The 25948-nt window shown below is 37.8% G+C and overlaps 1 protein-coding gene across 2 annotated transcripts in view; it reads right to left on the minus strand.

Annotated features, from left to right (window-relative positions):
* Positions 1 to 25739, minus strand: part of spg7 (SPG7 matrix AAA peptidase subunit, paraplegin) — a 35069-nt gene extending 9330 nt beyond the window's left edge. The window contains exons 1-14 of one of the 2 annotated variants that reach the window (XM_063067043.1): positions 25491 to 25739; positions 23798 to 23900; positions 23628 to 23717; positions 22950 to 23191; positions 21294 to 21433; positions 20158 to 20260; positions 18710 to 18835; positions 16945 to 17107; positions 10740 to 10913; positions 9986 to 10110; positions 6015 to 6117; positions 5227 to 5337; positions 2305 to 2420; positions 884 to 1040 (exon numbers count right to left, since the gene is read on the minus strand). In XM_063067043.1, the coding sequence (XP_062923113.1) occupies positions 884 to 1040; positions 2305 to 2420; positions 5227 to 5337; positions 6015 to 6117; positions 9986 to 10110; positions 10740 to 10913; positions 16945 to 17107; positions 18710 to 18835; positions 20158 to 20260; positions 21294 to 21433; positions 22950 to 23191; positions 23628 to 23717; positions 23798 to 23900; positions 25491 to 25718 (1981 nt within the window). In that variant the 5' untranslated portion in view covers positions 25719 to 25739. Of the gene's footprint in view, positions 1 to 883; positions 1041 to 2304; positions 2421 to 5226; positions 5338 to 6014; positions 6118 to 9985; positions 10111 to 10739; positions 10914 to 16944; positions 17108 to 18709; positions 18836 to 20157; positions 20261 to 21293; positions 21434 to 22949; positions 23195 to 23627; positions 23718 to 23797; positions 23901 to 25490 lie in introns of both variants that reach the window. The other variant, XM_063067042.1, reaches the window with a different exon arrangement.
* Positions 25740 to 25948: the final 209 nt, after the last annotated feature.

Raw genomic sequence — 25948 nt, forward strand, 5'->3', positions numbered from 1 at the left:
TAAAGTTGCAAACCTCTCTCATTAAGTGTGCATGTCTCAACTACAATGAGGAAAATCAATATAGCTAACATTTCAGATTAATGAACTTTCAAAGTTAACTCTGTTTCTCACTCCACAATAACACTGCCTGATTGCTGAGTGTTACCAGCATATTTTTGCTTTTCTTCTCTCTCAAAATTTCCAGCATCTGCAGTATTTTGCTTACGAAGCACAGACTCCCTGCAACTCAATAGTCCACATACACTTAACATTCATGGATAACCACCAAGTTCAAACTACTGGAAAATTACTGGTGAACAACATGATTCAGGTCAAGCAGTATCTGTAGAAAGGAAAACAGAACATATCTGAGACCCTACATCAGAACTGAGAATAAAAACAAGGTAGTCTAGGCAAAACAGAAAGTGGGTGAAGGGCAATGGGTGAAACAAGGGGTGTGTGTGTGCATCTCTCACACATGTTCCATTCATCTTTAGAACTCTCTCAATGGTAGAGAGTGTTCTTAAGGTTAATGAAAGATAAAAGAACACAAGAAAATTTTACAGAGGCAGAACTGATGTCAAATTGAACACCCTGTACAAAAAGGATTCATAATGTTCATGCACAAGGAAAGATCATCCTGAATGATACCCTTCCATAAGCCAATTTCAATGGCTTCAGAAGGCTAGGTGATCTCCAATCCTCTCAACTAGATGTGGTGATAAAAATATCAAAAAATAAGGAGATAGTAACTCCTTTTACCACCTTCATGGGGTAAATAAAAATCACAGAGATCTTAGATATACATACTGACAAATACGAAGAATTTTATCCTTTAAGAATGAGACACGAATAGGAAAGAATCATGCAAATATTTACAAATTTAGGATTAGTCAAATTATACCTGTTGTGACTTTATTAAAGGTAATAGCTTCTGCAACACGTCCTCCTAAGGCCATACACATGCGTTCAAAAAGCTGCTCTTTGGTAAAAAGGTACTGCTCCTGAGGCAGAATTTGTGCAAATCCAAGTGCAGCATTTGTTCGTGGGGCTATAGAAACCTACAGAGAAAAGCTTTCAGATCAGGAATTACTTGCAACTTACCTTAGTTATATGAGAAGCTTAAAAACAAAATAAAAATTATAACATTTTCTAAAGTTACATATAATAAGAGTTGGTTCATACTTGACTTGATTGTGTATTTGAAAACACAAGCTCAGTAACCCAAATAAGGGTATGATCTCTGCTTTATCATTTTGGTGGGGCGGGGTGGGGGAACAGCACAGTAGTATAGTAGTTAGAGTAATGCTATTACAGTGCTAGTGACCCCGCTTCAATTCTGCTGCTATCTGTAACAAGACCACATGGATTTCCTCCAGGTGTTCCGGTTATCAGTGGCAGAGCATTTGACTGCAGATCAAATGGTCTCAGTTCAAATCTGGGTACCCCTCACTGATCTACAGGCAGAACAGTGGTGTAGAGCTTAGCATAAGGCTATGACAACACCAGCAACCTGGGCTCAATTCTGCCGCCGTCTGGAAGAAGTTTATCTGTTCTCCTCGAGACCATGTGGGTTTCCTCCAGGTGCTCCAGTTTCCTTCCACTTTCTGAAGGACATATGGGTGAGTAGGTTAATTGGACACATGGGTGTTATTGGGCAGCACAGACTCGTTGGGCCAGTTACTATGCTGTATCTCTAAATAAATGTAAAATTTACCACCCCCAAAATATCAAGGGGTGGGGTGGGGGAGGGGGGAAGAAAGGAAAACTAGATTACTTCTGCTCTCATCATACTTAATGGCTTTTGTGTACTACCGTTGGGCACAAAAAGGAATGGATTAAATAGCCTACCATTGAGTGAATAGCCTGCTAACACTAGCTAACTTTTCAAAACAATTACACTTTAACATTTTCCCAGCTAAAGCCCAACTTACTTCACCATCATGATTCCTAATGTACTTGCCTCAACTAGTCTGTCTATATTTAACATCTACATTTTTCTAAATACAGATCCTTTCATTCTTGTTTTGAAATAGTATTTTCCTCCTCTAAAGCATTACTAATTAGCATTAACACATTTGGCCCCTTAATGGTAGGGTTCAACATCACCAGGAAAGAGATCCTAACCTCAGACAAAATATCTTTTTTTCAGAAGACAGTCCAGACATTGCAAGATAGTGATTCAATTGAGCCATTCAGCAAGTTATTTCTGGTGCTTAATATTTGTTGAAAGGTGGAACAGCACCATTTCAAATAGCACCATATTTATACAAGTTTATGAAAAGCTCAACATGAACATTAATAATATTAAAAATATGACAAAACCTTCAAAACAGCTTCTGTATGCTCAAGAAGCCAGCCAACGAGGACGTGTCCAGACTCATGGACAGCTACTATTCTCTGTTCTTCTTTGGAGAGTATTTTACTCTTCTTGGCAGTGCCTCAAAGGAAAATGAATGAAAATTTGAATGTGAGCTAGAGCAATATTTGATTCCCCCCCGCCCCGAGTTTATTTAAATATTCAATGAACAATGATTTCGATGTTTTTGAAAAGAGGCTATTGCATGTTTCTCCAACAGTAGTAAACAGGTATATTAACATTGAGAATAAATGCAAAATATTATGAAAGGCAACCCATTTACATTAGCTTTCTTCGTAAAAGTTCTATCCTATGTCTCCACAAACCTTTCCTCTAAATGGTACTGCATCGTTAAACATAAGATTACTTTGTATTGTTTCTCGAAGGACGATTCTGCCTTTTGAGATGTGCCACACACCTTTACACGAAGAGGATAACTAAATAGCTATCTCCTTAATATTTATCCATGCTACTTAACTACCATTGACATGGTTTGTACATACAGTAGTTGGCTTGGTTTTGCTTTGCAAAGCAGCAGTAATCTTTTGTCCTGTACCCAGCTGGAAGCCTGAGAAAAGTTTATTCGTTTTGTTCTAGGCATTCATCAGAATTATTCCATGATAGTAATTGAATTAGAGGAGTATACACAGAAGCACAAGACTAAAATCTACAGAATTGGTAATGATTTGAATCGCAATTTAGAATAAAATCCTGATTTGACAAATTCTACCAATGTTATCAAAGGTTTAAAGTTTTTCAGTTTTCAATAAGTTCCTGTGATATCCAGGTCTCCAGTACTACAGATGGACATTTTCTGGTGGTGAACTGAGATGGCAGTCAATTGAATGTGAGTACCTGGGGTCCTCAGAGGGTCCAAATCAAGAAAGCAGTCATTGTCTTTGATGTATCACCTCTCAGTGGTGATTAATAGATATGTAGTGATATGTAGTAATGAGTAATATTCATACCACCACAATGCCAGCTTTGACACTAAATGGCATTCCATTGTTGAATCCCTCTGTCAATATCCTGAAGATCACTGTCCAGTAATTCAGTTAAACAGGCCACATTAATACTGCAGCTACAAGAGCAGGCCAGAATCTGGGTGTTGGAGTCATGTATCTATGTTCTATCTGATTGTACTTTGTGTTCCCCATTTATTATGGTAGTTAGCCACATGGTGGGAGCATGGTTGAAGTGAAGAGTTTTAGTTACGTATTCATGTTTTTGTCCAGTTCAGTCAGACTAGCGAGGGAGCTGAGATGATATCTTTTTGTTTTATGCTCAAGTTTGCTTCATTACACTTAATTACATTGATGAAAGCTTAAGTATATTTAATATGCTATGACTGTTTATTTCATTATATCACTAGTTTTAGTTTTTAAGTTGCATCAAGATTGTTTGTTTTGCTAGTTTCTTAATAAAGTATCAACTATATTCTTCGATTTTGGAGCCTTGTTACCGGATCAGGATTGACGGCCTATCATACAGGATTAATCACCCCCAATCCCCGTGTTTAGTCTCTAAGCGCTGCTGGTTTTGTTCAAACAGCTGCTACACTGGGTATCCTGTAGCAAGTGACTCACCATGTGACATCCCAAAAATGTTCCACTACCTGAAGCCATAAGACCAAAGGACCATGATGGAATTCTCATCACTTGCTGGATGAGTGCAGCTCCAATTTTCCAACACCATCCAAGATAAAGCAGTCTAATTGACTGGCACCCTATTCACCACCCAAAACATAATGTACTATTATGTACGGAGGAAATTATCTAAAATCAGACATTTATTAGTCAGCAAGACTTCTGATCCCAGACTTGTGAATTCTACCAAAAAAGACAAGGTCTACAGCTACACCGGCAAACTGCAAATTCAGCCTCACATTATGCAATAACCTAATTTTAAAATGTATTCATCAAATGGTTCTAAATTCTGAATTCCCTTATCAAAATCACTACAGGAGTACCCTCGCTAGAGGGATTAAAATGGTTCAAGTGGTTAGCAACAATCAAAATCCCTGAATATAAGCAAATACAAAAAGGATGAAAATTCAAAGCAAGTTTAAGCACATGAACAGTCAAATGCAGAAGTCCAGGCATTAACATTAATTCCCTTCTCATTTCCTGTGTACTGTTGCCTTCTTTAATATACCTAGCGGAAATCAATGAAAACAGAATCACAGAATATAGTATATAAAGACAGCATTTAATCCATTGTCCCCATTAGACCCATACAAGCACATTCCAGCTAAGTCTGCAATTCTTACTTCACTTCAGAGAACTTCAATAACATTTTATTATTCAGACTGAAAACATCAAGGTCTTTCCAAATGAAGCATAACTGACGCGTTTTACAGTGCACCTAGTCATTACTATCATTATTACTGTTTCAAGGTTAAGTCTCCCAAAAGAATTTTTAAACTTCTGTGGATTTTAGATAAAAACATCTCTTTATTTGAACTCATTGTGAACTTTTCCCCCCAGTTTTAACCTTAACCTTGTGTGCAAAACAATCTTTTTCATTCTCTGCAAAATGCTTAAATAGTTAATATTTAAAAATACTTTCTCATTTGTTACCCTGAGAATTCAATGTTAATGACTGGTGAACTTGTTCAATGACATCATCTGCATGTCAGCTGATATCCCCGAACCCAGTAACAAAATGAAATTATTGTTGGGAAAGGCAAAATCCACACTTGGGATTATTCGATCTCTGAAAGGGACCTTGCTTCAAGATTACCACCAAGTGTCGGAATTTCATTAGTCATTGGAGAATCCATCCTATTTTTTATTCACTGTGCTAAAAAGGAGAACAATTCTACCTTTACTGCAAATTTTGAGAAAAGGTCTCAGAAATCAGATATCTTCAACAATGAATGGATTTACCTGCTATGACTTTCTCGACTGCATATTCAAAGCTGAAGGTGTCAACAGATTTCTCCCCTTCCCTAGCTGCATGTAACGCTGCTTCATTGCAAATGTTAGCTATGTCAGCTCCTAAAATAAAGACAAATCAATGGGTAATTAAACCAGAACAGATTTACTTGTACAATTATGCTAGATATTAGTTGCACCAAATTCACTGTCTCCACATCTAGAGGTTTCTATAACACCCAGAAACCTATAGACTAAGCTTCCACAACTCTTCAGAGACAATTCCAAAGATGCTATACCCTCAGAAGAAATTCCTCCTCCTCTTGGTCCTAAATCTTATTTTGCTACTGTGTTCCTAGCTCTAGACTCTACAGGGGACACATACTCATTTCATCTACAATGTCAACCAAGAACAAATCCAGCTACTCCAGTATATTAAAGTAATTAAAGTGCTTTGTTCTGGAAGAGAGGCAAATATTTTCTGTACCCTCATGAGATGATCCAAACAGTCTTTTATGGTTATTACTTGTTCCCATATTCTATTCCACTTTTTATGAAGCCCAAGACTCCTATATGCCTTTTTATCCTTTACAACCCGAATGGCCAGATATCAACAATTTATGTATACATCCAGATCCCTTTGGTCTTGTAACTCTTAATGAATTCTGCCTTTGAAGTTATAACACTTCATTTTATTCTTCCTAGCCGAACTGTGGCATGCATCATCCTTCTGTATTCAATTTCATCTGCCACATGTCTGCTCATAGAAAAACCATAAATTATGCACGTTGAAGTCTTACCACTGAACCCTGGAGTAAGCTCAGCCAATCGTTGCGAATAAAACCTGGCTGGTTGTGATAACTTCAGACTTTTTAAATGTTGTTCAAAAATCTCCTTCCTCTCCTAAAAACGCAAGTGAAATAAACAGCTTACTACACCAGGTTGAACAACAAAACTTACAAAATTAAACTATCATTTCCTGTTCTTATATTATTTTGTAAGTGTACTTCTAATTCAAAATTACCTACAAGTTTGCTGAATAGGACATAATGAATTGTTCCATGATAGCAATGAAATAATGGAAAATTAGAATAAAATCACCTTGCACCTTTCTTTTAATACTATTACTTTAAAAGCGTGCACTCTGCCTACAATTTAATTATCAGACCATGGATCCTGTCATCTTCAAACAACATTTTGATAAACTTAATAAAATGCAAATAAAAGTAATACATCAAACATTTTATTCTAATACAAATCTTCTGTAAGGAAACATTTATTTTGTACTATTCAAAAGTGGCTATTGTCAAAGTCAGTATTATTGTACAAGTTGCTGTCATGATAGCAATTTGTAACAATGTTTTTGATTGGGAGTTAAAAATTCATGCAGTTGTAAAGATAAACTAAAATGCAATCAAAAGCACAGAATAGAAAAGGAGGACTTCAGGACTTGAAATGGCCAAAAGATCACACACAAATTAACAGAAAACCATTAGACTAAGTTTTCCTTAATGCTAAAGCTCTGATAGACCAGAATTCTTCAGACCACTCAAGAAAATCAATGTGTTTCCTCAATTGGTACAATAAAGACAAAAATCTGCATTTATGTTGTACCAATTGTCACAAACCTTATACAATTCACAGGAGCATCATCAGATAAAACCTAATACCAAGCTTCACTTCAATATACATGCTGCACTTCAATGTACATGTAACAAATAAAGTTCATCTTTAAAAGTGCAGAGAGGAATCTAATTGTGCTATTCATATTATTGGAGCTTGTTTTTATGTAGGGCTGTGTGTAAGATGTTTTTTTTTTATTTTTAAAGATACAGCGTGGAATTGGCCCTTCCAGCTCACGTACTGCTTAGCACACACCTATTTAACCCCAGCCTATTCACAGGACTATTTACAATGACCAATTAACCTACTAACCAGTAAGTCTTTGGACTATGGGAGGAAAGCAGAGCACCAGGAGGAAACCCATGCACACATGGGAAAGAAGATATAAGCTTTCTTACAGAGGACACCAGAATTGAACTCTGACTTTCAACCTGTATACAGGAAAATACAAGCTGCACATATTTCTTTACATTTACTGTGCCATCAGACCAATACAAATTCTTACAAAACACCAGTGCCAGTCGTGTTTCCTATATAAACAATAAACTGTGATGCATTTGAAAAGCTTTAAATAGGACACAGCCCCTTAGTGTTCATAGACTGTGGCCCTTCCCCATGAAACACATTTACTCAGAGTTTTATCTCCATTTTGACTGTTTCGCACTCTTCTGACTCCAATATAATTCAAAGCAGCTGCTTCCATCCAAATTTGTTAAATCATAACTCAAATAGTCAAAAATGGCCTTGCCTTATTTTAAAACACAAGTTTAATCTTCATGCTTTTCCAATAATATTTTGATAGGAAAAATATGATCCTTTTGTATTTGGTAGCTGTTACACAAAGTTGAGTAAAGGAATAAGTAACCTTGGACAACAATAACATCAGTCACAAAGTATTGTTCCAAGGGTTAGCAAAGTCATTAAAAAAGCAACCAAGTTAATTTTCTCAAAGAAACGTAGGAAAATTAAAATAAACCTGTGTTGAACCTTTGTTAGGCACACTTAGGGTACTTCTATACATTCCTGATTACTGTACTAAAATAAAATGAATGATGCAATTACGAGAGTGCAGAAAAGAATTGAGAAGGATAAAATGATGATAAAGAGAATGCATAATTAGAACCTCTATACAGTACTAGGGCTGCAGGTTTGGTGAAGGCAGGGAATTTTAAGGAGAATACATAGGTTTAATTTTTCTAGTTCCTGTTGCAAGTAATCTGGGTTCAGAAGCACAGAGGATAACTATGATTGCAGCTGATAATAGACCAAGTTTTGAGCCAATTCTAAGATCTTGATCTTCAAATGCACTTTTCTTCAACCAAGTCAAGACTGTGGTGCCACGCTGAAGGCAATGGTGGATTTCTTCAATAATGTTTGCTTTTGCTGAGCAGTGGCTGACAAGAAACTAGTAACCCACATTTTCCAGGATCTTACTGTGAACCTTTACTGTCAAAGAGCAGTGTTATTCACAGCAACAGCAAGTTGAAGAGAACTTTTGTAATGTGAATTCTGAACACAAGAATCATTCTCTCAACAAAGCGTGGTGAATACATTGACAGATTTGAGGACGGTCACCTAGCATTTGCAAGCATCATCTTCTGCACCTTGACTATGAGGGTTCTGGTGAGCTTGGTTCTGAACTGTATTTGCTGTAGATTCACAGCCTGAAGATGAGCTTTACTCTGATAAGAAACTTGTTGGAGGTGATAAGCAGCATTAGTGAGAAAAACTGGAAAAGTGTTGGGGCAATGATGCAGCTTTAGAGCAGTCTTCATTAAGCTTGGCTTAGTTGTAGATTTGTTATTAAGATTATGCCTTGCATATCATCACAAAACAAATGCAAGATGTAAACAAATGTCTATGGGCAACTGTTTTTTTGAGAATAGTGCATAGCACCCCTTGCAGTTGATGGAGTATGAGATTCAATGTGGCTGAAAAAAGGCCATATTGGTGCTGCTCCCAGCATTTAATATATTTGTAGATATAAATGCCAGACAACAATAAGGTCCAACATAAGAATCTAACCACTTCTTGTTATTGAAAGGCAATGTCACTGCCAAAATCCTATATACTCTAACATTCTGAACCCAGAATAACCAAAAACCCAAACAAATTCAGCTCATACATACTCCAGTTATGTGAGCAGTATATACTGCAGCACCCAAAGGTTTCCAATCAGCAAAAATTTAGAAATATGATTTTAATCTTTCCACTTCAGTGGATAGTACTGCTCTAAAAATTTCAAATTGATGGCAAAAGAGTTAAGATGCTATGGTGTGTACCATCTACAAAATGCACTGCAATAACGTACCAAGGCCTCTTTGAAAGCAATTGCCAAACCAGTAATCTATAACACTTTAAAAAATAAATAAAGGCAGAAGGCACAAAGAAACATCGCCAAGTCGTACATATCATTGTGACTTCAAAATATAAATTTGTCTTCATTCCTGCAAGGTCAAAATTCTGGATCTTGTTACCCAATCACACAGTCAAAACATCTTCGCCATGGCAACTGTTGTGAAGCTCACTATATTCTCCTGCACAGTTGGTGAAGAACAATATATGCTAACTTTGCCAGCAACAGGCAGATAACAATAATATGCAAATACACCCAGTTCACAATTTTGTTAAAGAAAGTTTGAACAGAATTTGATATCAGCATTCTTGAACAAAGTATACTTTTAACCATTAGTCCATCAAGAATACCTTTAATTTTCAGCTCTCAAAGTGTTTAATAGGTCTTTATTACATAAGCTAAGATTTTTTTTAGAAAACCAACAGATCTGCGACTATGGCACCACATCAGATTTTCCTTCTCTTCCATTAAATTGGCTTAAAAATTAACCCAATTAAATATCAGCTTTTTATAAAATAATTGTTCAACAAAAAACAAATCGATTGAAGAGGTAAATTAAAAAGATAATGTTCTATAATAGTATTGCAAGTGAGAAACAATATTAAACTGATAAAATGAGTAGTTTTGCTAATGTTAGTACTTTCTTAATACTAATCAAGACTAAAAGACCACTATTCCACAAACACAATTAGATGAATGATTAAAATGCTATTTCAACTTCAGTGGGATAGCATAAGTATACTTTCACTAGTAAGTTGAGTATAAATATTTTATGCTCATATCCATCAGTACCTGCAATGTGGGGAAGTCAATAAATATGTGCCTGTCCAAACGACCAGGTCGCATTAAGGCATTGTCCAAAATGTCAGCACGGTTGGTTGATGCCAAAACTATTACGTGATCTGTTGTGCCGATTCCTGTTTAAAATAAAGACAACATGCAATGCTTCTCTATGCAAGGCCAGGTTGTTCTACTTCACAAAAGTGGCTATGTTTCTGATGTTTCAATATATACATTAGATGTACGCAAGTCAAACATTTAAATTTATGATGATGAGTGGATCATATATGACAATGAATAAATGGAATTCGTGCCTTTTATGCCATGTGTGGAAATGAGCAAATAACAGTATCATACTACAATTTAAAGAATTTGGATCTAGCATGGTCATTCAAATACCATTTGAAATGCTGCTGCACTGACAAGTAATTGATTGAAAATAAGCTGGGTTCCTTGGCTGTACTTTCAATGTAAATAAGATCACCAGGTCATACACTTCATGCTCAGGAGTGGAGCACCATTATTCTAGCATCTTAGGGTTACCATTAGGGACACAAGGATAACATTCAAATCAATTTGACTTAATTTGCATTCAACACCAATTTTTAGGCATGCAAAAGATAAACAATATTCAACTCAGATATTCCATATACCTCTAACAATACTAAAGAACAGTTCACAGTACATTTCAGAAGATAAATAAAATACTGAATGATATATTACCACACAGGTCTGCAGCCCTATTGTACCAGTGTGCAACACCCACCATCCATTTCGACCAACAGTTGATTCAGTGTTTGTTCTTCCTCAGTATTAGCAAAACCAGACATGTTAGTTGATCGCCTTTTACCCACTGCATCAATTTCATCAATGTACACAATGCATGGGGCACGAGTACGGGCTTCCTTAAACAAACTTCGTACTCTTGCGGCACCGAGGCCTAAAATGAAAAATTTTGAAATAATATTTTCAGAGAACTCATGTGACAAAGCCATGCTTAAAAGGACAGGGATTCAATCCACAATTCAATCTTAACTGCTTGCATTTGTCAGAAATAAAGTATTATTTTCTCATAATAACCGGGCTCTTCAGCAAAAAACTAATCAGGGTAACTAGTCACAAAATTCAAATGCAACATTCATGATATTATTTCTGCAAGGACACCAGAAAATGTGCAACACAAAATGCGCATACTGCAACACAAACATGAAATGATTGTACATATTAGACTATCTCAATTGAAAAAACCTTGAATTAAACTGGTTCAAATGTTAACTACTTTGTTTCTGGTTCAGAGATTGTGAATTCTATATAAACCCACTCAACATATAACCCAAAAAGACAGGCCAAAATGGAAATCATGTAGAAATAATGCTGCTGTTCAAGCGCAGCATTAAACAAAGGCCACTAACTGTCTATAATTGGCACAGGATATTTCCTTAACAAACCAGATTAAATGGTTATCATCATCACAATGACAGATGTATGATCTTGGTGCATTTACAAAACAAAATGTGGCCCCAAAAAAATCCACTGGTGCAGAAATACAGACTTGCAAACCACATAAAATGCCACATGTAAATTATTTCCTTCTAACATCTGGTAGCACTTTTGCAAGAAAAGGTTTCCGAACATCAATGATCCAACTTTCCAATTGTACTGTCTTTTGGTCTGACTTTCCATGATAAATCTGCACAACAAATATACTTGCTTAAAGCTACTGTAAGGTAGCTTCTTTTATGTTACTGTGTAGGCTAATTAAAATGGCTTCTTTGTTATGTTAAATGCTGAGAAAGTTCTCTCGCTCGCAGCTTGTTTGGGTTATATTATTGATAATACAGCAAATGAACCAATGGATGGCCATGTTATTCTTTCTAGTGTGTCTGCAAGCTATTGTGATGCGCGGGTTTTTGGGCAGAAGGCGCGATGGACGGAGAGAGAATGGACAAGGTGCTTTGAGCTGGCTGACAGGATCGGACCCCAAGCAGGAGTCCAAGGTCCATGGTCTTCGGCGAGGAGAGGAGACGGAGACAGACTCGTGTGGAGCGTCTGGTCGACCACTGTGGTTGGTCCCAGGCAGCAGGTCGAGGTGGTCTGAGGGGACCAAATGGTGAAGAGAGGATCGTTACCAGAGCTCCAACTGTTTGTGCATGAAGAGATTGAACTTTGATAAGTGTGGTGCCTTTTATTTTCCTTTTATATTTTATCTCTATTAATTATATAGTTCCAGTAATATCTATAAACTGTAATTCATTTAATCGTATATGGTGTATTGTCTGTTATTTGGCGGGGTGGAGTACATCACACAGCATCCATACAAACTTAATTACCCAGTTTGGTGGGGCTGAGAGCTATTTCCCAAGACGACAGCAAGTTGAGCGACCCTGAGGCTTGCCGGGGGGCTACACTACTATTATCACAATTTATATTTTAAAGCTGATTATAATACTAAAGCCTATTTGAAGGTAGTTGTAGCATTCCATTTATATTTGGAATGTATTTCCAGTGTAGGTTCTTTAGGCCGAATGTTAGCCAACTATGTAACTGGCACACATTCTGAACGCATTTACTCATGAACAGATACTTATTCATTCACCTGGCTACAAGTTTTGGGATTTACAGGTACAGTGCCTATGAAAAGTATTCACCCTCCTTGGAAGTTTTCATGTTTTATTGTTTTACAACGTTGAATCACAGTGGATTTAATTTGGCTTTTTTGGACACTGATGAACAGCAAAAGACTCTTTCACATAAAGTGAAAACTGGTCTCTACTAAGTGATCTAAATTAATTACAACTATAAACCACAAAATAATTGATTGCATAAGTATTCACCCCCTTTAATATGACACACCAAATCATCACTGATAGAGCCAATTGGTTTTAGAAGTCACATATTTAGTTAAATGGATATCACCATGTGCAATGGAGGTGTTTCAATTGATTGTACTAAAAATACACCTGTATCTGGAATGTTGAACTACTGGTGAGTCAGCATCCTGGCAAAAACTACACCATGAAGACAAAAGAACACTCCAAACAACTCCGCAAAAAGGTTATTGAAAAGCACAATTCAGGAGATCGATACAAGAACATTTCCAAGTCACTGAATTTCCACTGGAGTACAGTTAAGTCAATCAAGAAATGGAAAGAATATGGCACAGCTGCAAGTCTGCCTAGAGAAAGCCGTTCTCAAAAACTGAATGACCGTGCAAGGAAGGGACTGGTGAGAGAGGCCACCAAGAGACCTGTGACAACTCTGGAGGAGTTACAAGCTTCAGTGGCTGAGATGGGAGAGACTGTGCATACAACAACTGTTGCCTGGGTGCTTCACCAGTTGCAGCTTTATAGGAGAGCTTTAGATTAGAAACTCACTTGCTTTAGAATACAATTGTTTACTTTTAATAATTTATAAGATTTTGAATGCCAGGCACACTTAAAAGGCATTAAGAAACCACTTACAGGTTAAACAGAAGGTAAAGTCAATGTATATTTTGCTGTCTGTGAAATTTTATGATCAAGATTTGCCCTGGTGCACAAGACCTTTTAACATCATCCACAGCCCATAGATCACAGAAAAAGAGAGAATGAGTTACAGGCCAAAGACCAACAAATCATGAGATGGATCATTTAAATCAATACAAAGTAAAATTCCAGTTGATTATTTGTTTTTTTTATTCAACTGATTAAACTGAACCTTAAAAGGTAGAAATTAAAATGCACATACAGACTTTAAAATCAAGCCTCCAATCCTTTCCCAAGTGGATGTAAAATAGTACTATTCCAAAGAGAAAAGAATCTGTGCTGGGCAATATTAATCCCTGAATCAAATTTCTAAAATAAAATAATAGGATTACTGCCTGTGCCACGCTTCAGTGAGTATAGGAATAGAGTGAGGTGGAGGATAAATGCGTGGCTGAGGGATTGGAGCAGAGCGGCAGGGATCCAGATTTATGGATCATTGGGACTTCTTTTGGGACAGGAGTGACCTGTACAAAAAGGACGAGTTGCACTTGAATCCAAGGGGGACCAATATCCTGGGAGGGAAGTTTGCTAAGGCTATTGGGGGAGTTTAAACTAGAATTGCTGGAGGGTGGGAACCGAACTGAGCAGATAGGGAGACAGCTTCTGGAAAGGTGTAATAGTAACAGGATTGTCATGGTGGGAGATTTTAATTTCCCAAATATTGATTGGCATCTCCCTACAGCAAGGGTTTAGACAGGGTGGAGTTTGTTAGGTGTGTTCAGAAAGGTTTCTTGACTCAATAAGTAGATAAGCCAACAAGAGGAGAAGCTGTGCTTGATCTGGTATTGGGAAATGAACCTGGTCAGGTCAGGTCAGGTCTCTCAGTGGGACAGCATTTTGGAGATGGTGATCACAATTCTATCTCCTTTACCATAGCATTAGAGAGGGATAAGAACAGACAAGTTAGGAAAGCATTTAATTAGAGTAAGGGGAAATATGAAGCTATCAGGCAGGAACTTGGAAGCATAAATTGGGAACAGATGTTCTCAGGGAAATGTACGTCAGAAATGTGGCAAATGTTCAGGGGATATTTGCAGGGTGTTCTGCATAAGTATATTCCAATGAGACAGGGAAAGGATGGTAAGGCACAGGAACTGTGGTGTACAAAGGCTGTTGAAAATCTAGTGAAGAAAAGAAGAAAAACTTACGAAAGGTTCAAAAAACTAGGTAATGATAGAGATCTAGAAGATTGTAAGGCTAGCAGGAAGGAGCTTAAGGATGAAATTAGGAGAGCCATAAGGGGCCATGAGAAGGCCTTGGCGAGCAGGATTAAAGAAAACCCCAAGGCATTCTACATGTATGTGAAGAGCAAGAGGATAAGACATCAGAGGATAAGACTAATCAAGTGTGACAGTGGAAAAGTGTGTATGGAGCCGGAGGAGATAGCAGAGGTACTTAATGAATACTTTGCTTCAGTATTTACTACGGAAAAGGATCGTGACGATTGTAGAGATGACTTAAAAGTGGATTGAAAAGGTTGAGCATATAGGCATTAAGAAAGAGGATGTGCTGGAGCTTTTAAAAAACATCAAGTTGGATAAGTCTCTGGGACCAGACAAGATGTACCTCAGGCGTGGGAGACGAGGGAGGAGATTGCTGAGCCTCTGGCAATGATTTTTGCATCATCAATCGGGATGGGAGAGGTTCCAGAGGATTGGAGGGTTGCAGATGTTGTTCCTTTATTCAAGAAAGGGAGTAGAGATAGCCCAGGAAATTATAGACCAGTGAGTCTTACTTCAGTGGTTGGTAAGTTGATGGAAAAGATCCTGAGAGGCAGGATTTATGACCATTTGGAGAGGCATGATATGATTAGGAATAGTCAGCATAGCTTTGTCAAATGCAGGTCGTGCCTTACAAACCTGATTGAATTTTCTGAGGATATGACTAAACACATTAATGATGTAGAGCAGTAGATGTAATGTATATGGATTTCAGCAAGGCATTTGATAAAGTAGCCCATTCAAGCCTTACTAAGAAAGTAGCGAAGCATGAGATCCAAGGGGACCTTGCTTTGTGGATCCAGAATTGGCTTGCCCACAGAAGGCGAAGAGTGGTTGGAGATGGGTCATATTCTGCATGGAGGCTGGTGACCAGTGGTGTGCCTCAGTGATCTGTTCTGGGACCCCTTCTCTTTATGATTTTTGTAAATGACCTGGATGAGGAAGTGGAGGGATGGGTTAGTAAATTTGCTGATGACACAAAGGTTGGGGGTGTTGTGGATAGTGTACAGGGCTGTCAGAGGTTACAGTGGGACATCATTAGGATGTAAAACTAGGCTGAGAAGTGGCAGATGGAGTTCAACCCAGATAAGTGTGAGGTGGTTCATTTTGGTCGGTCGAATCTGATGGCAGAGTGTAGTATTAATACACACTTGGCAGTGTGAAGGATCAGAGGGATCTTGGGGTCCAAGTCCATAGGACACTCAAAGCTGCTGCACAGTTTGACTCTGTGATTAAGGAGGCATACAGTGCATTGGCCTTCATCTACCATGGGATTGAGTTTAAGAGCCGAGAGGTAATGTTACAGCTATGTAGGACCCTGGTCGGACCAGACTTGGAGTACTGTGCTCAGTTCAGGTCGCCTCACTTCAGGAAGGATGTGGAAACTATAGAAAGGGTGTAGAGGAGATTTACAAGGATGTTGCCTGGTTTGGGGAGCATGCCGTATAAGAATAGGTTGAGTGAACTCAGCCTTTTCTCATTGGAGCAACAGAGGATGAGAGGTGACCTGATAGAGGTGTATAAGATGATGAGATGCCATCGTGTGGATAGTCAGAGGCTTTTTCCCTAGGGCTGACATGGCTAACACAAGAGGGCACAGTTTTAAAGTGTTTGGAAGTAGGTACAGAGGAGATGCCAGGGGTAAGTTTTTTTTTTATGCAGAGTGGTGACTAAGTGGAATGGGCTGCCAGCAACGGTGGTGGAGGCAGATACGATAGCATCTTTTAAGAGAATCCTAGATAGATATATGGGGCTTCGAAAAATAGAGGGCTATGTTTAACCCTAGTTAATTTCTAAAGTAAGTACATGTTCGGCACAGCATTGTGAGCCAAAGGGCCTGTATTGTGCTGTAGGTTTTCTATGTTTCTACTGAAGATTGCGGTGTATAAAATGGCTTCCACAATATGCCAGTAGCTAATCTCAATGTAGTTTATTTGATGCAAGGGAACTTAACACCTTCTGAAAAGAACACCATAAAGGTGTTACATAAATCCAAAACTTGCTTTCTTCCTGTTCCAATATACCTGTAGTAGCAAAAACAGTTTTATTTTGTAACCATAAAAGACCAAACTTGTAAACTAGTGTGCTCATATCTCCTGCAAACACTCACAACTATGGACCGAAAAATCAGCTAGGGCAGGATGAGAACAACATACTGAGAAATGGTGGTTAGCAAATACTTTAACGTCACATAGCTCTAAATCCCTAACAACTAATTACTCCTCACCTCCAATCACTTCCACAAACTCTGATCCAGCCATAGCTAAGAAAGGAACCTGAGCTTCAGATGCAACAGCTTTTGCCAGAAGTGTTTTGCCACATCCTGGTGGTCCGAGCAATAAAGCTCCCTTTGGAACTTTGGCACCAAGTTGTAGGTAACGATCCGGACTCTGAGAAGACAAATATACAACTTTATTTTACTTCCTTACCAAGTGTTATAACAGCAGAACTTTTTTCCTGCTTATACCCCCAAGTGCTAATCCATTAGTAAAACATGGTAAGAAAGCAAAGCCCTGTTGTTACAAAAAAGGGTCACATTTGACTCAATAGCAACATTTACAGGAACTTCGATTATTTCATTTGTTCAATATTTGTTTTCTTTTGACCTTCATAATCATGCATCTCTGCAGATTCTGCTGGAAGAACTCAACGGGTCAGGCAGCAATCATGGACGGAAATGGACAGTTAATTTTTTGGGTTTAAGACGGACTACCTGACCCACTGAGTTCCTCCAGCACTTATTTGGTCTTCCAGATTCCAGCATCTGCAGTTTCGTGTCTCCATGTCTGCAAGAACTGTTTTGCTAGGTCAATATTAAAAGAAAAAAGAGCCGAAACATGTAGCTGGAGAAACAAAATGGGTAAAGTAACATCTGTGGGCAAAGGGATAGTCAACATTTTAGGCTGAAACCTTGTAAACCAATACCTTGTTAGTTTCCAAAAGAGGCTGGAGAGCATTCCGAAAGAAGGCATCAGCATTTTAAATAGGATATATTTATTTCATGAGTTCAAGCATTAGGAAAAAAAATAGCTTAATTTAAAAAACTTTCTAACGAAACTGACATAATTTACATTAAAGTGATTAAATTAAAACACATCTTAGTCAAGGTCGAATGTCATCAGTCAAAAACAGAATTTGATATTAAGTTTTTAAGTATTTTCTCAAGGTGGCAGAGGCAATATGTTCAAGATATTTAAATTAACTTGGTATCAAAATTAGTTTGAATATCAAAAACAATATTTTCATAAATCAATAGATATTAAGCACTTTGCTCAGTACTGTATATGCTACAGTATATTACTTGAAACAATAATTTGATCATATTGATGTGCACTAAAACGTTACTTTTAATGTTCGGCATTTCTTTCCTAGTTAACATTAATAATTTTTTTTTAAATGGCCTACATACAGTTGCAAGAAAAAAATTTGTGAACCCTGTACAGTTACCTGGTGTTCTGCATTAATTACTCAAAATGTGGTCAGATCGTCATCTAAGTAACAAGAATAGACAACTGCAAACTGCCTTAACTAATAACACACAAACAATTGTACTTCTCGTCATTACTGAGTACACCATTTAAACAATCACAGTCTAGCTTCAAAAAAGTGCGTGAACCTCTGGAGTAATGCCTCTACAAAAGCTATTTGGAGTCAGGTGTTCCAATCAATAACAAACAAGAGAAAATCTGCAGATGCTGGAAATTCGAGCAACACACACATAATGCTGGAGAAACTCATCAGGCCAGGCAGCATCTATGAAAAGAAGTACAGTGGCATTTCAGACCGAAACCCTTCGGCAGGACTGGAAAGAAAGCTGAGGAGTAGATTTGAAAGGTCAGGGGAATGGAGAGAGAAACACCAGGCAATAAGTGAAACGTGGAGGGGAGGGATGAAGCAAAGAGCTAGGAAGTTGATTGGTGAAAGAGACAGAAGGTCATGGAAGAAAGAAGGCGGGGGGGGGAGCACCAGAGGGAGGCGATGAGCCCCATTACCTTCAGGTAATCAACAAATTCGTTAACTTCCAGTTTGGCCTCATGCATTCCTGCCACATCCTTAAAAGCAACTCCTTTTCCAGACTTTGCATCCACGATAGTGAAACGAGCCATTTTCAGCTGATTCTAGGCATGCGGCAAAGATAATATTAATCAGGAGGATGGTGGATCCAGTATAGTTCTACACTGTGCAAGCTTTATTAGCATTCTCATCCTCACCATCATTTTTAGCTCCAATTGTTTCGTGCAAATCTACTGCAACATTCAGTTGTTTAATCAACATTACATCTTCAAAATTTCAATAAGCAATGACTTAAGCCCCTGAATTACAAAATGAAACTACCATCAAGATTGCTGGAGTGAAGGTTGGGGTTGATGGGAGAAACTAGAAATCTGAAATTAAAATGAAATTAACAAGTCGTATCTAGCTCATCCAACAGCAAAATATGTACTGTGGATGAAGACACAGAACAAGAGAGGACAAGAATACTAAAGCAAGGATGTAATACGGAGGTTTTATAAAGCACTGGTGAGGCCTCACTTGGAGGATTGAGAGCGGCTCTGGACACCTTATCTAAAAAAGGACGTTCACGAAAATGATTTCAGGATTGAAGGGCGTTTAATGGCACTGGATCGCTACTCGCTGGAATTCAGAAGAATGAGGGGCAACCTCATTGAAACCTATTGAATGTTGAAAGGCCTTGATAGAGTGGATGTGGAGAGAATATTTCCTGTGATGGGAGAATCTAGGACCAGAGGACATGGCCTTAGAACTATTAGGCCGGAGTATCCTATTAGGACGGAGATGAGAAGGAATTTCTATAGCCAGAGATTGGTGAATCTGTGAAATTCGTTTCCACAGGCACTGTGGGGAGCAAATCATTGGGTATATTTAAGGCAGAAGTTGATAGATTCTTGATTGTTCAGGGCATGAAGGGATAACGGAAGAAGGCAGGAGATTGGGGCTGAGAGAAAAATGGATCAGCCATAATGAAACAGTGGAGCAGACTCAATGGGCCAAATGGCCCAATTCTGCTCCTATATCTTAATTCTGCTCTATATCAGAGCACATTTTTTAAAAAATCTGACAGCAAGAAGACTACAACCAATGTTTAAATCCTTGAAGTGAAATGTAAAGTTGTATCGGTATAGCAACAATGAGCCTCAGATGGGCATCAAGAAATAATACTGTACTGAATTTCCCGCCCTCATTTTTAAGAGTAAACGTTTTCTCCAAGGGTTGTGGCAGATTGACCAAAACCTCCAAACTAATTTCAGAATGCAACTGCAATCACAACAGAATCCAAATTAAGAAAGCATTGAAATTATACATTAAAGACTGAACATCACAGAACTAAAACACAAACTTTGAATGTACTTTCTATAATAATGTTATATACTGTATCTACTCACGATTGAAAGGTTAACTTTAAACTAAACATACTTACAAATGCACTAAATCCACCTTCTCTTCCAGCCATTCCTGCAAGCCGAAATATGTACCACAGAATGGCTACTCCCACTGCAGCCATCCCTAGGGCATACAGTGCACTTCAGGAAAAAAATGTAATGAGTTCATTAATTATATTTTATATTATCAGGCCGGAAGCAGTTTCAATTACAGAAATCTCAATTTTGTTGAGGTTCTTCAGAAATAGAAAAATAGTACAAGGCAGCAATCTAGTCATTGACACCTGTTTTGTCATTCAGTATAGTCACAGCAAATCTTGTGCCTTGACATCTTTTGTGTCCAAAAAAAACCCTACCCATCTCCTTATTAAATACGTTTAGCAATTTAGTCTTCCCTATTTTCTGTGGTAGATTTTCACAGATTCACCATCATCTTTGAAACCCTTAATATGTTCTCACCCTCTTTTAAACAATTGTGATGTCTGTTTTGGCTGAATCTTCCAGCTTGCTACTTTTTCTGGCAATTTATTTGGAAACCAGCTGCATCTTTGTCACTAATTTACCCTTTAAGAAATATCAAACTGTTCTGTATTACAAATGTAAAATCTGACTCAATGTTTCCACTGGAAGTAACATGTCTCCTTTTACCCGTCCCCTGCACTTTGATTCACCAAATTTCTCTGCTCCCTCATTAAGATCCACAACCAGTCATGCACAATACATCAGCATAAACTGAGAACAAATTCAAGCACACAATTATTAAAGTGCATCTTGTGAGAAACACACAAAAATGTTTTATCTTTCACCAACATCAAAACCAGATACATTCAAATTCCCATTTAACCATACTGAATCCGATTCCCATATCAAAAGACTACATACGTAACACTGATGGACAAGCCTGATGAGCCCAAAGTAAAATTTAGCTCAATGTGTAACATGCAGAACTTCATGGGGAGAATGCTGTTTTCAAAAGTCAACATCTGAAAACATGAATCAATTGAAATTCCTTCCCTTACTTTGGAAATACATGTTTTTTTTTCTTCAGCACAGGCATATCACCAGCTTGTGACTGACTGCTAATGTTTCTGTCAATTACTTATACCTGTGAATTGTTACATTTTATCCTCAGTCCCAGAATCAAATAACCTTCAATAATGAAAGATAAACTCACTTTCCAAAGAAACCTGTACGCTTGTATGATACCGGGATCCTGTCCTTTCCATCAATCCCAAGCTCATTTTCAACAGCCCGCAACTTCTCTTCAAACTTATCGATATTTGCTACTTGCATTCGATACATCAAAGCTAACCGCTATATAAAAAAAAGTAAAGGTCCAATAAAACATTTGGGTTAACACACTTATAGTCACTCAACATCAACTCTCAACTAGAAAAATTAATCTAGCATTCAAAAGTGGATGAGAGATGCCTGTTGGCACATTATTATGAACAATTCTACACTGAAGTAAAAGTACTGCACAGACAGTTTCTTCATATGTATTTGAATGTCCCTCAAAACAAAAATGGAGTGGAAGAAGCCCTTTTAATGTTAGTCTCACTTATCCCACTGTCAAGAATTCAGACGTTTACTTTTAGTATATAGCAATCATATGGTGCCTTTTCCTCATTACTCCAGAGAAAGTGATGGGGAACCACCTTCCTGAACTGCTGCAATCTTAAAGGCAGCATTCCTCATTGTGCTGAGAGCTCCAGAATTCAAACCTGAAGTCAGCAATGGCCAATTGTCAGGTCAAGGTACATGTATACAGGTGTTGCTATCTTCAAATGCCTGACAGTGATAGTGCATTTGTAACTTGTTTATGCAACTTCTCTGACACGTGAAGGACGGAATGAATACTTCTGGCAGGGTTCTGTAGATTACTCTGTCCTAGGTAGAATCAAGCTTTCTGAGTGTTGCTACATCTGCTCCCATCGATGCAAATGAGAACATTCCATCGTACTGACTGGTACTTTTCAGCATTGGAAGGGCAGAAGGCAGGACCACTCTATGAATATGTGATCCAATTTACACATCTCTGATTATCTGCTATTTGATTGTTAGAAATCCTAATGCTTTGACCTCTGGCTCATTGGGTTTGTTTCATCCCCGGTTCATCAGAAATATTTATTTCGTTACTGTGTAATATCTAGTTAAAACCTGAAAGGCTAGGCTTTTAATAGGAATAATATCCAGTAGTCAAGCACCACCAATAATCTGGCACCAAGGGTGGTAGATTATTGAAGTTATAATGCATGTAGGTAGCTCAGCAAGTGGTACAGAATTAGTGGGAATGATGTAATGGCAAGCCAGTGCTAAGGATTACACACCTATTTTGAGGCACTACTTAAATAATGGAAACATCAAAGCAAATTTCAAATTTATTCATTAAGGTCTTTTTCATTGTATTATTTTGTGTCCTTGAACCCAATTAAATCCAAAATAAAAGGCAGATTTATGACATATTGTACACTCTGGATAACTGCTTCACATTGGCAGCAATGAACTAACATTTTACTCACTAAATTCAATGAAGACCCTTACCAAGAAAATGTTGGTTTTTAAAACCAACTCTTACTATAGTGGCAACCTAACTATTTATTTGACGTTATTACTACCTACCCCATTAACTACATAAGATATTGCAACATAAAATCAGGTCAAATACGTAATCAGCTCAAGTATGGTAAGGCAACAATTTAAACATACAACCTTCAAGCCATTTTGAAAAGTGTACTACAAAAACTGACAACAGTGCACTTCGAAAGTGATAGAACACAACAAAAACTGATTAGTCTTTTCCCCCTCAAAAAAATGCTTAGCAGCTTACCGGTCTACCAAATACGACAGCTCCTGGGTGAAGGTAGATTTCTACAATATCACTCTCTGGAACAACCTGGACCTTGGCCACTTCTCCCTTTGCCAACATCTCCTGAACAAAATCATTCCATGAGATATTTCCTCCACTGCTGTTGATGGAATTCAACAAGCTCATAATAACAGCTATTATAAATAATGTCCTCAGTCGTTCCCTGTACATTTGATCCTCCCTCTCTCGTCTCCTTTTCTCTTCTGCTTGAAGAAAGAAAGAAAATAATTATGCTATGAAAATAGAAAGCAAAAGCAAGGAAGGAAAACACTTTTTCCCAGTTTATTAAGTTTGCTACCAACAACAGAACATGTATCAAATGAAAACAAAATTGTGCCATTTCAGAACATAAAAGATACACTGACTCACAATAAAGTGAAATTTACAGAGAGAATTTTCATCCTTAACTACTTTCATGATATCAGATTTTACACAAGGACCCAACCTATCCTTATTGGGTTACTTTCGTTTAAAACCTTCTATTGCTCGAAATTCGAGAGGCGAAAGCAAGAATTTCATTTTCTTACACTCCCAGTCTCATATTCTTGTTTTTTTTTATGAAGCATGTTAGAGATTTCTTTTTGTCATCTTTAAAAATATAGTCATCTGTAAAACAAAATAAGCCATATGTTCACATACCTTCATCTTCTTCAGAGCTTCTCCCTTTGGATTTCTCATTCTGTTTTTGATCTTGTGATGATTTTGAAGTGCTGAAGTGGTACATGCCACCTATTAAATAAAATATTTTAAATGTTATAATGATGACAATCTCCAAGCAGAAATAATACCTGAAGATCATTCTCACCCACCTAAAATCTGGAAAATTCTTGTTGGGTCTTGTGTCAACTGTTTTAAAGTCTGTATTCTGTTAAATCCTTGGAATTGATGTGTTAGTGGACGAGACAAGAAACTCTGTGAAAATAAGTAATAAAGCACTAAACAAGTGCATTACGAATTTTTCCTGTAATTTCTGGTGGAAATTAGAAAATAGATCACAGGAAAGTTACAGAATTACTTTGCCATACTTGTATATTTACTACAATTCTTCTTTCAAAATATACCTTTACAAGATACTATACTAGACCAAGGTAACAAATTTGTAATAGTAAAATGCAGCATAGTTGAATAACTGTATAATTGTTCTGAGTGATTATAGTTTATGGGAATCATCACTGCTGTCCAACATTTAACATCTTAAAGAGGATTAGGAAAATCATAGGCTGATTGTGATGTGAGAATTCAATTCTTTTCATCAACCTGACCACAGCAATAAATTTGGATACACCAGAGTCCCAAAAACAATGTTCAATGACAAATGCACATGGCTAAAAGATAACATTGACCACAACTCTAACCTATATTGTGTGTTGCCACAAAAACAGAAAATGCTGGAAATCAAGAGTTCCAGCTCTCCAGTGTTCGCCCCCTTGAAGACAAGCTGGATTGCCTTGATCTGCAGCTGACCCAGTGCCAGACGAGGAACTCCTGCGTGCTTACAGAAAAGCAGTTGCAAAACAATATTCCATGCACCATCAATCTTCAGGCCACACTATGGGACTTATGCTCATATTTTTGTGATTGTATGTGCTATTGCGTGCGACTGCATGTATTGTATTTTGCACCTTGGCCCCATAGGAACGCTCTTTTGTTTAGCTGTATTCATGTGCATGATTGAATGATAATTAAAGTCGAAGGAGTAACACACACAAAATGCTGGAGAAACTCAGCAGGTCAGGCAGCATCAACGGAGAAGAATGCACAGTTAATGTTTTGGGCCAACACCATTCATCTGAAATACGATATTAATTTCATTCCACTTCCCATAGCCGTGGCCTTACCTGTTTAGTATTCCCAGCATTTCCTGTTTTTATCTTAGCTATCTGAGATCTGCAGACCCCCCCCGCCCACTTTCGCTACACTGTGTGTTTCGACCCTCGCGAAAGAATATCTGTTTAACAGAGACATCTAAAAAGCACAGCACCATAATTGATTATATAAACATATCCTGAAATTAAATAACGACAAACCTGCAGGCAAGAACAATGGCACTATCATACACAAGGGGCAAAATAAAAATGTTAAAAACAGGCTCTGGGAAAACTCAAGGGATTGAGACGATTCTGTGGATGCAAAGGGCTGATCGACGTCTCTGGTCGAGACCCTTCAAACAAAGTACTTTGCTTTAAGTTCGTGGTTCGTACAAAGAAAATAGATACAGATTGAGCCAAACTGCAGTCCCTGAGTTATCCAATTCTAATTTTAATGCTTAAATTTAAAAATTGTGTTGGGCTTAAACTGACCGTAAATTCGGCTTTATTATTTAGTTCGCGCAAAACTGGTTACGTATATTGATTCTGAAATTATGAAGGAGGAAATATTAAGTGTAAGAAATAAATATTAAAATTGCCTGCATTTTATATTTTAACCAAATAAATTAAAACTTTGTGAAACACATAAACTTACTATACTCTCTTAGGACAAAGATAACTCACGATCACTCACCTTGAGAATGGGATCTCTGCTTTGGTGACAAGAGGACCTGCTGGAAACATAACATAGCCTTTTAAGTTCGCAGCGACGACAGACAATATCCTGTCCCAAGGACTCTCCTTGAGAAACAGCTTTCAAACAGAAAAACCGATACTGTAAATGCTTATTTTTGCAAGACCACAACACTGATGGAAGACCCTTGACAGAACCCAGCTGTTGTTGCAACAACCGCACCGCCATCTTCGACCAACTTCACCTTCCACCCCGACTGCCTCACTGTTACGTCACAAACATAGCTGCGCAGGCGCACTAACCCGCCAGTAAGGCGGAACACGTATACAGCTCCTCAAGGAATGTTTGCTTTGTCATCTTCCCCTCAGCCACTTACAAAATACTAATTTGCAATCTTCTAAGATTTGCTTTTCAAATAAAGTTCTTCATTTTCGCCAACACTCAGTAAAGTTATGTTT

The sequence above is a fragment of the Mobula hypostoma genome, chromosome 14, assembly GCF_963921235.1.
Source record: "Mobula hypostoma chromosome 14, sMobHyp1.1, whole genome shotgun sequence".
NCBI classification, from domain to species: Eukaryota; Metazoa; Chordata; class Chondrichthyes; order Myliobatiformes; family Myliobatidae; genus Mobula; species Mobula hypostoma.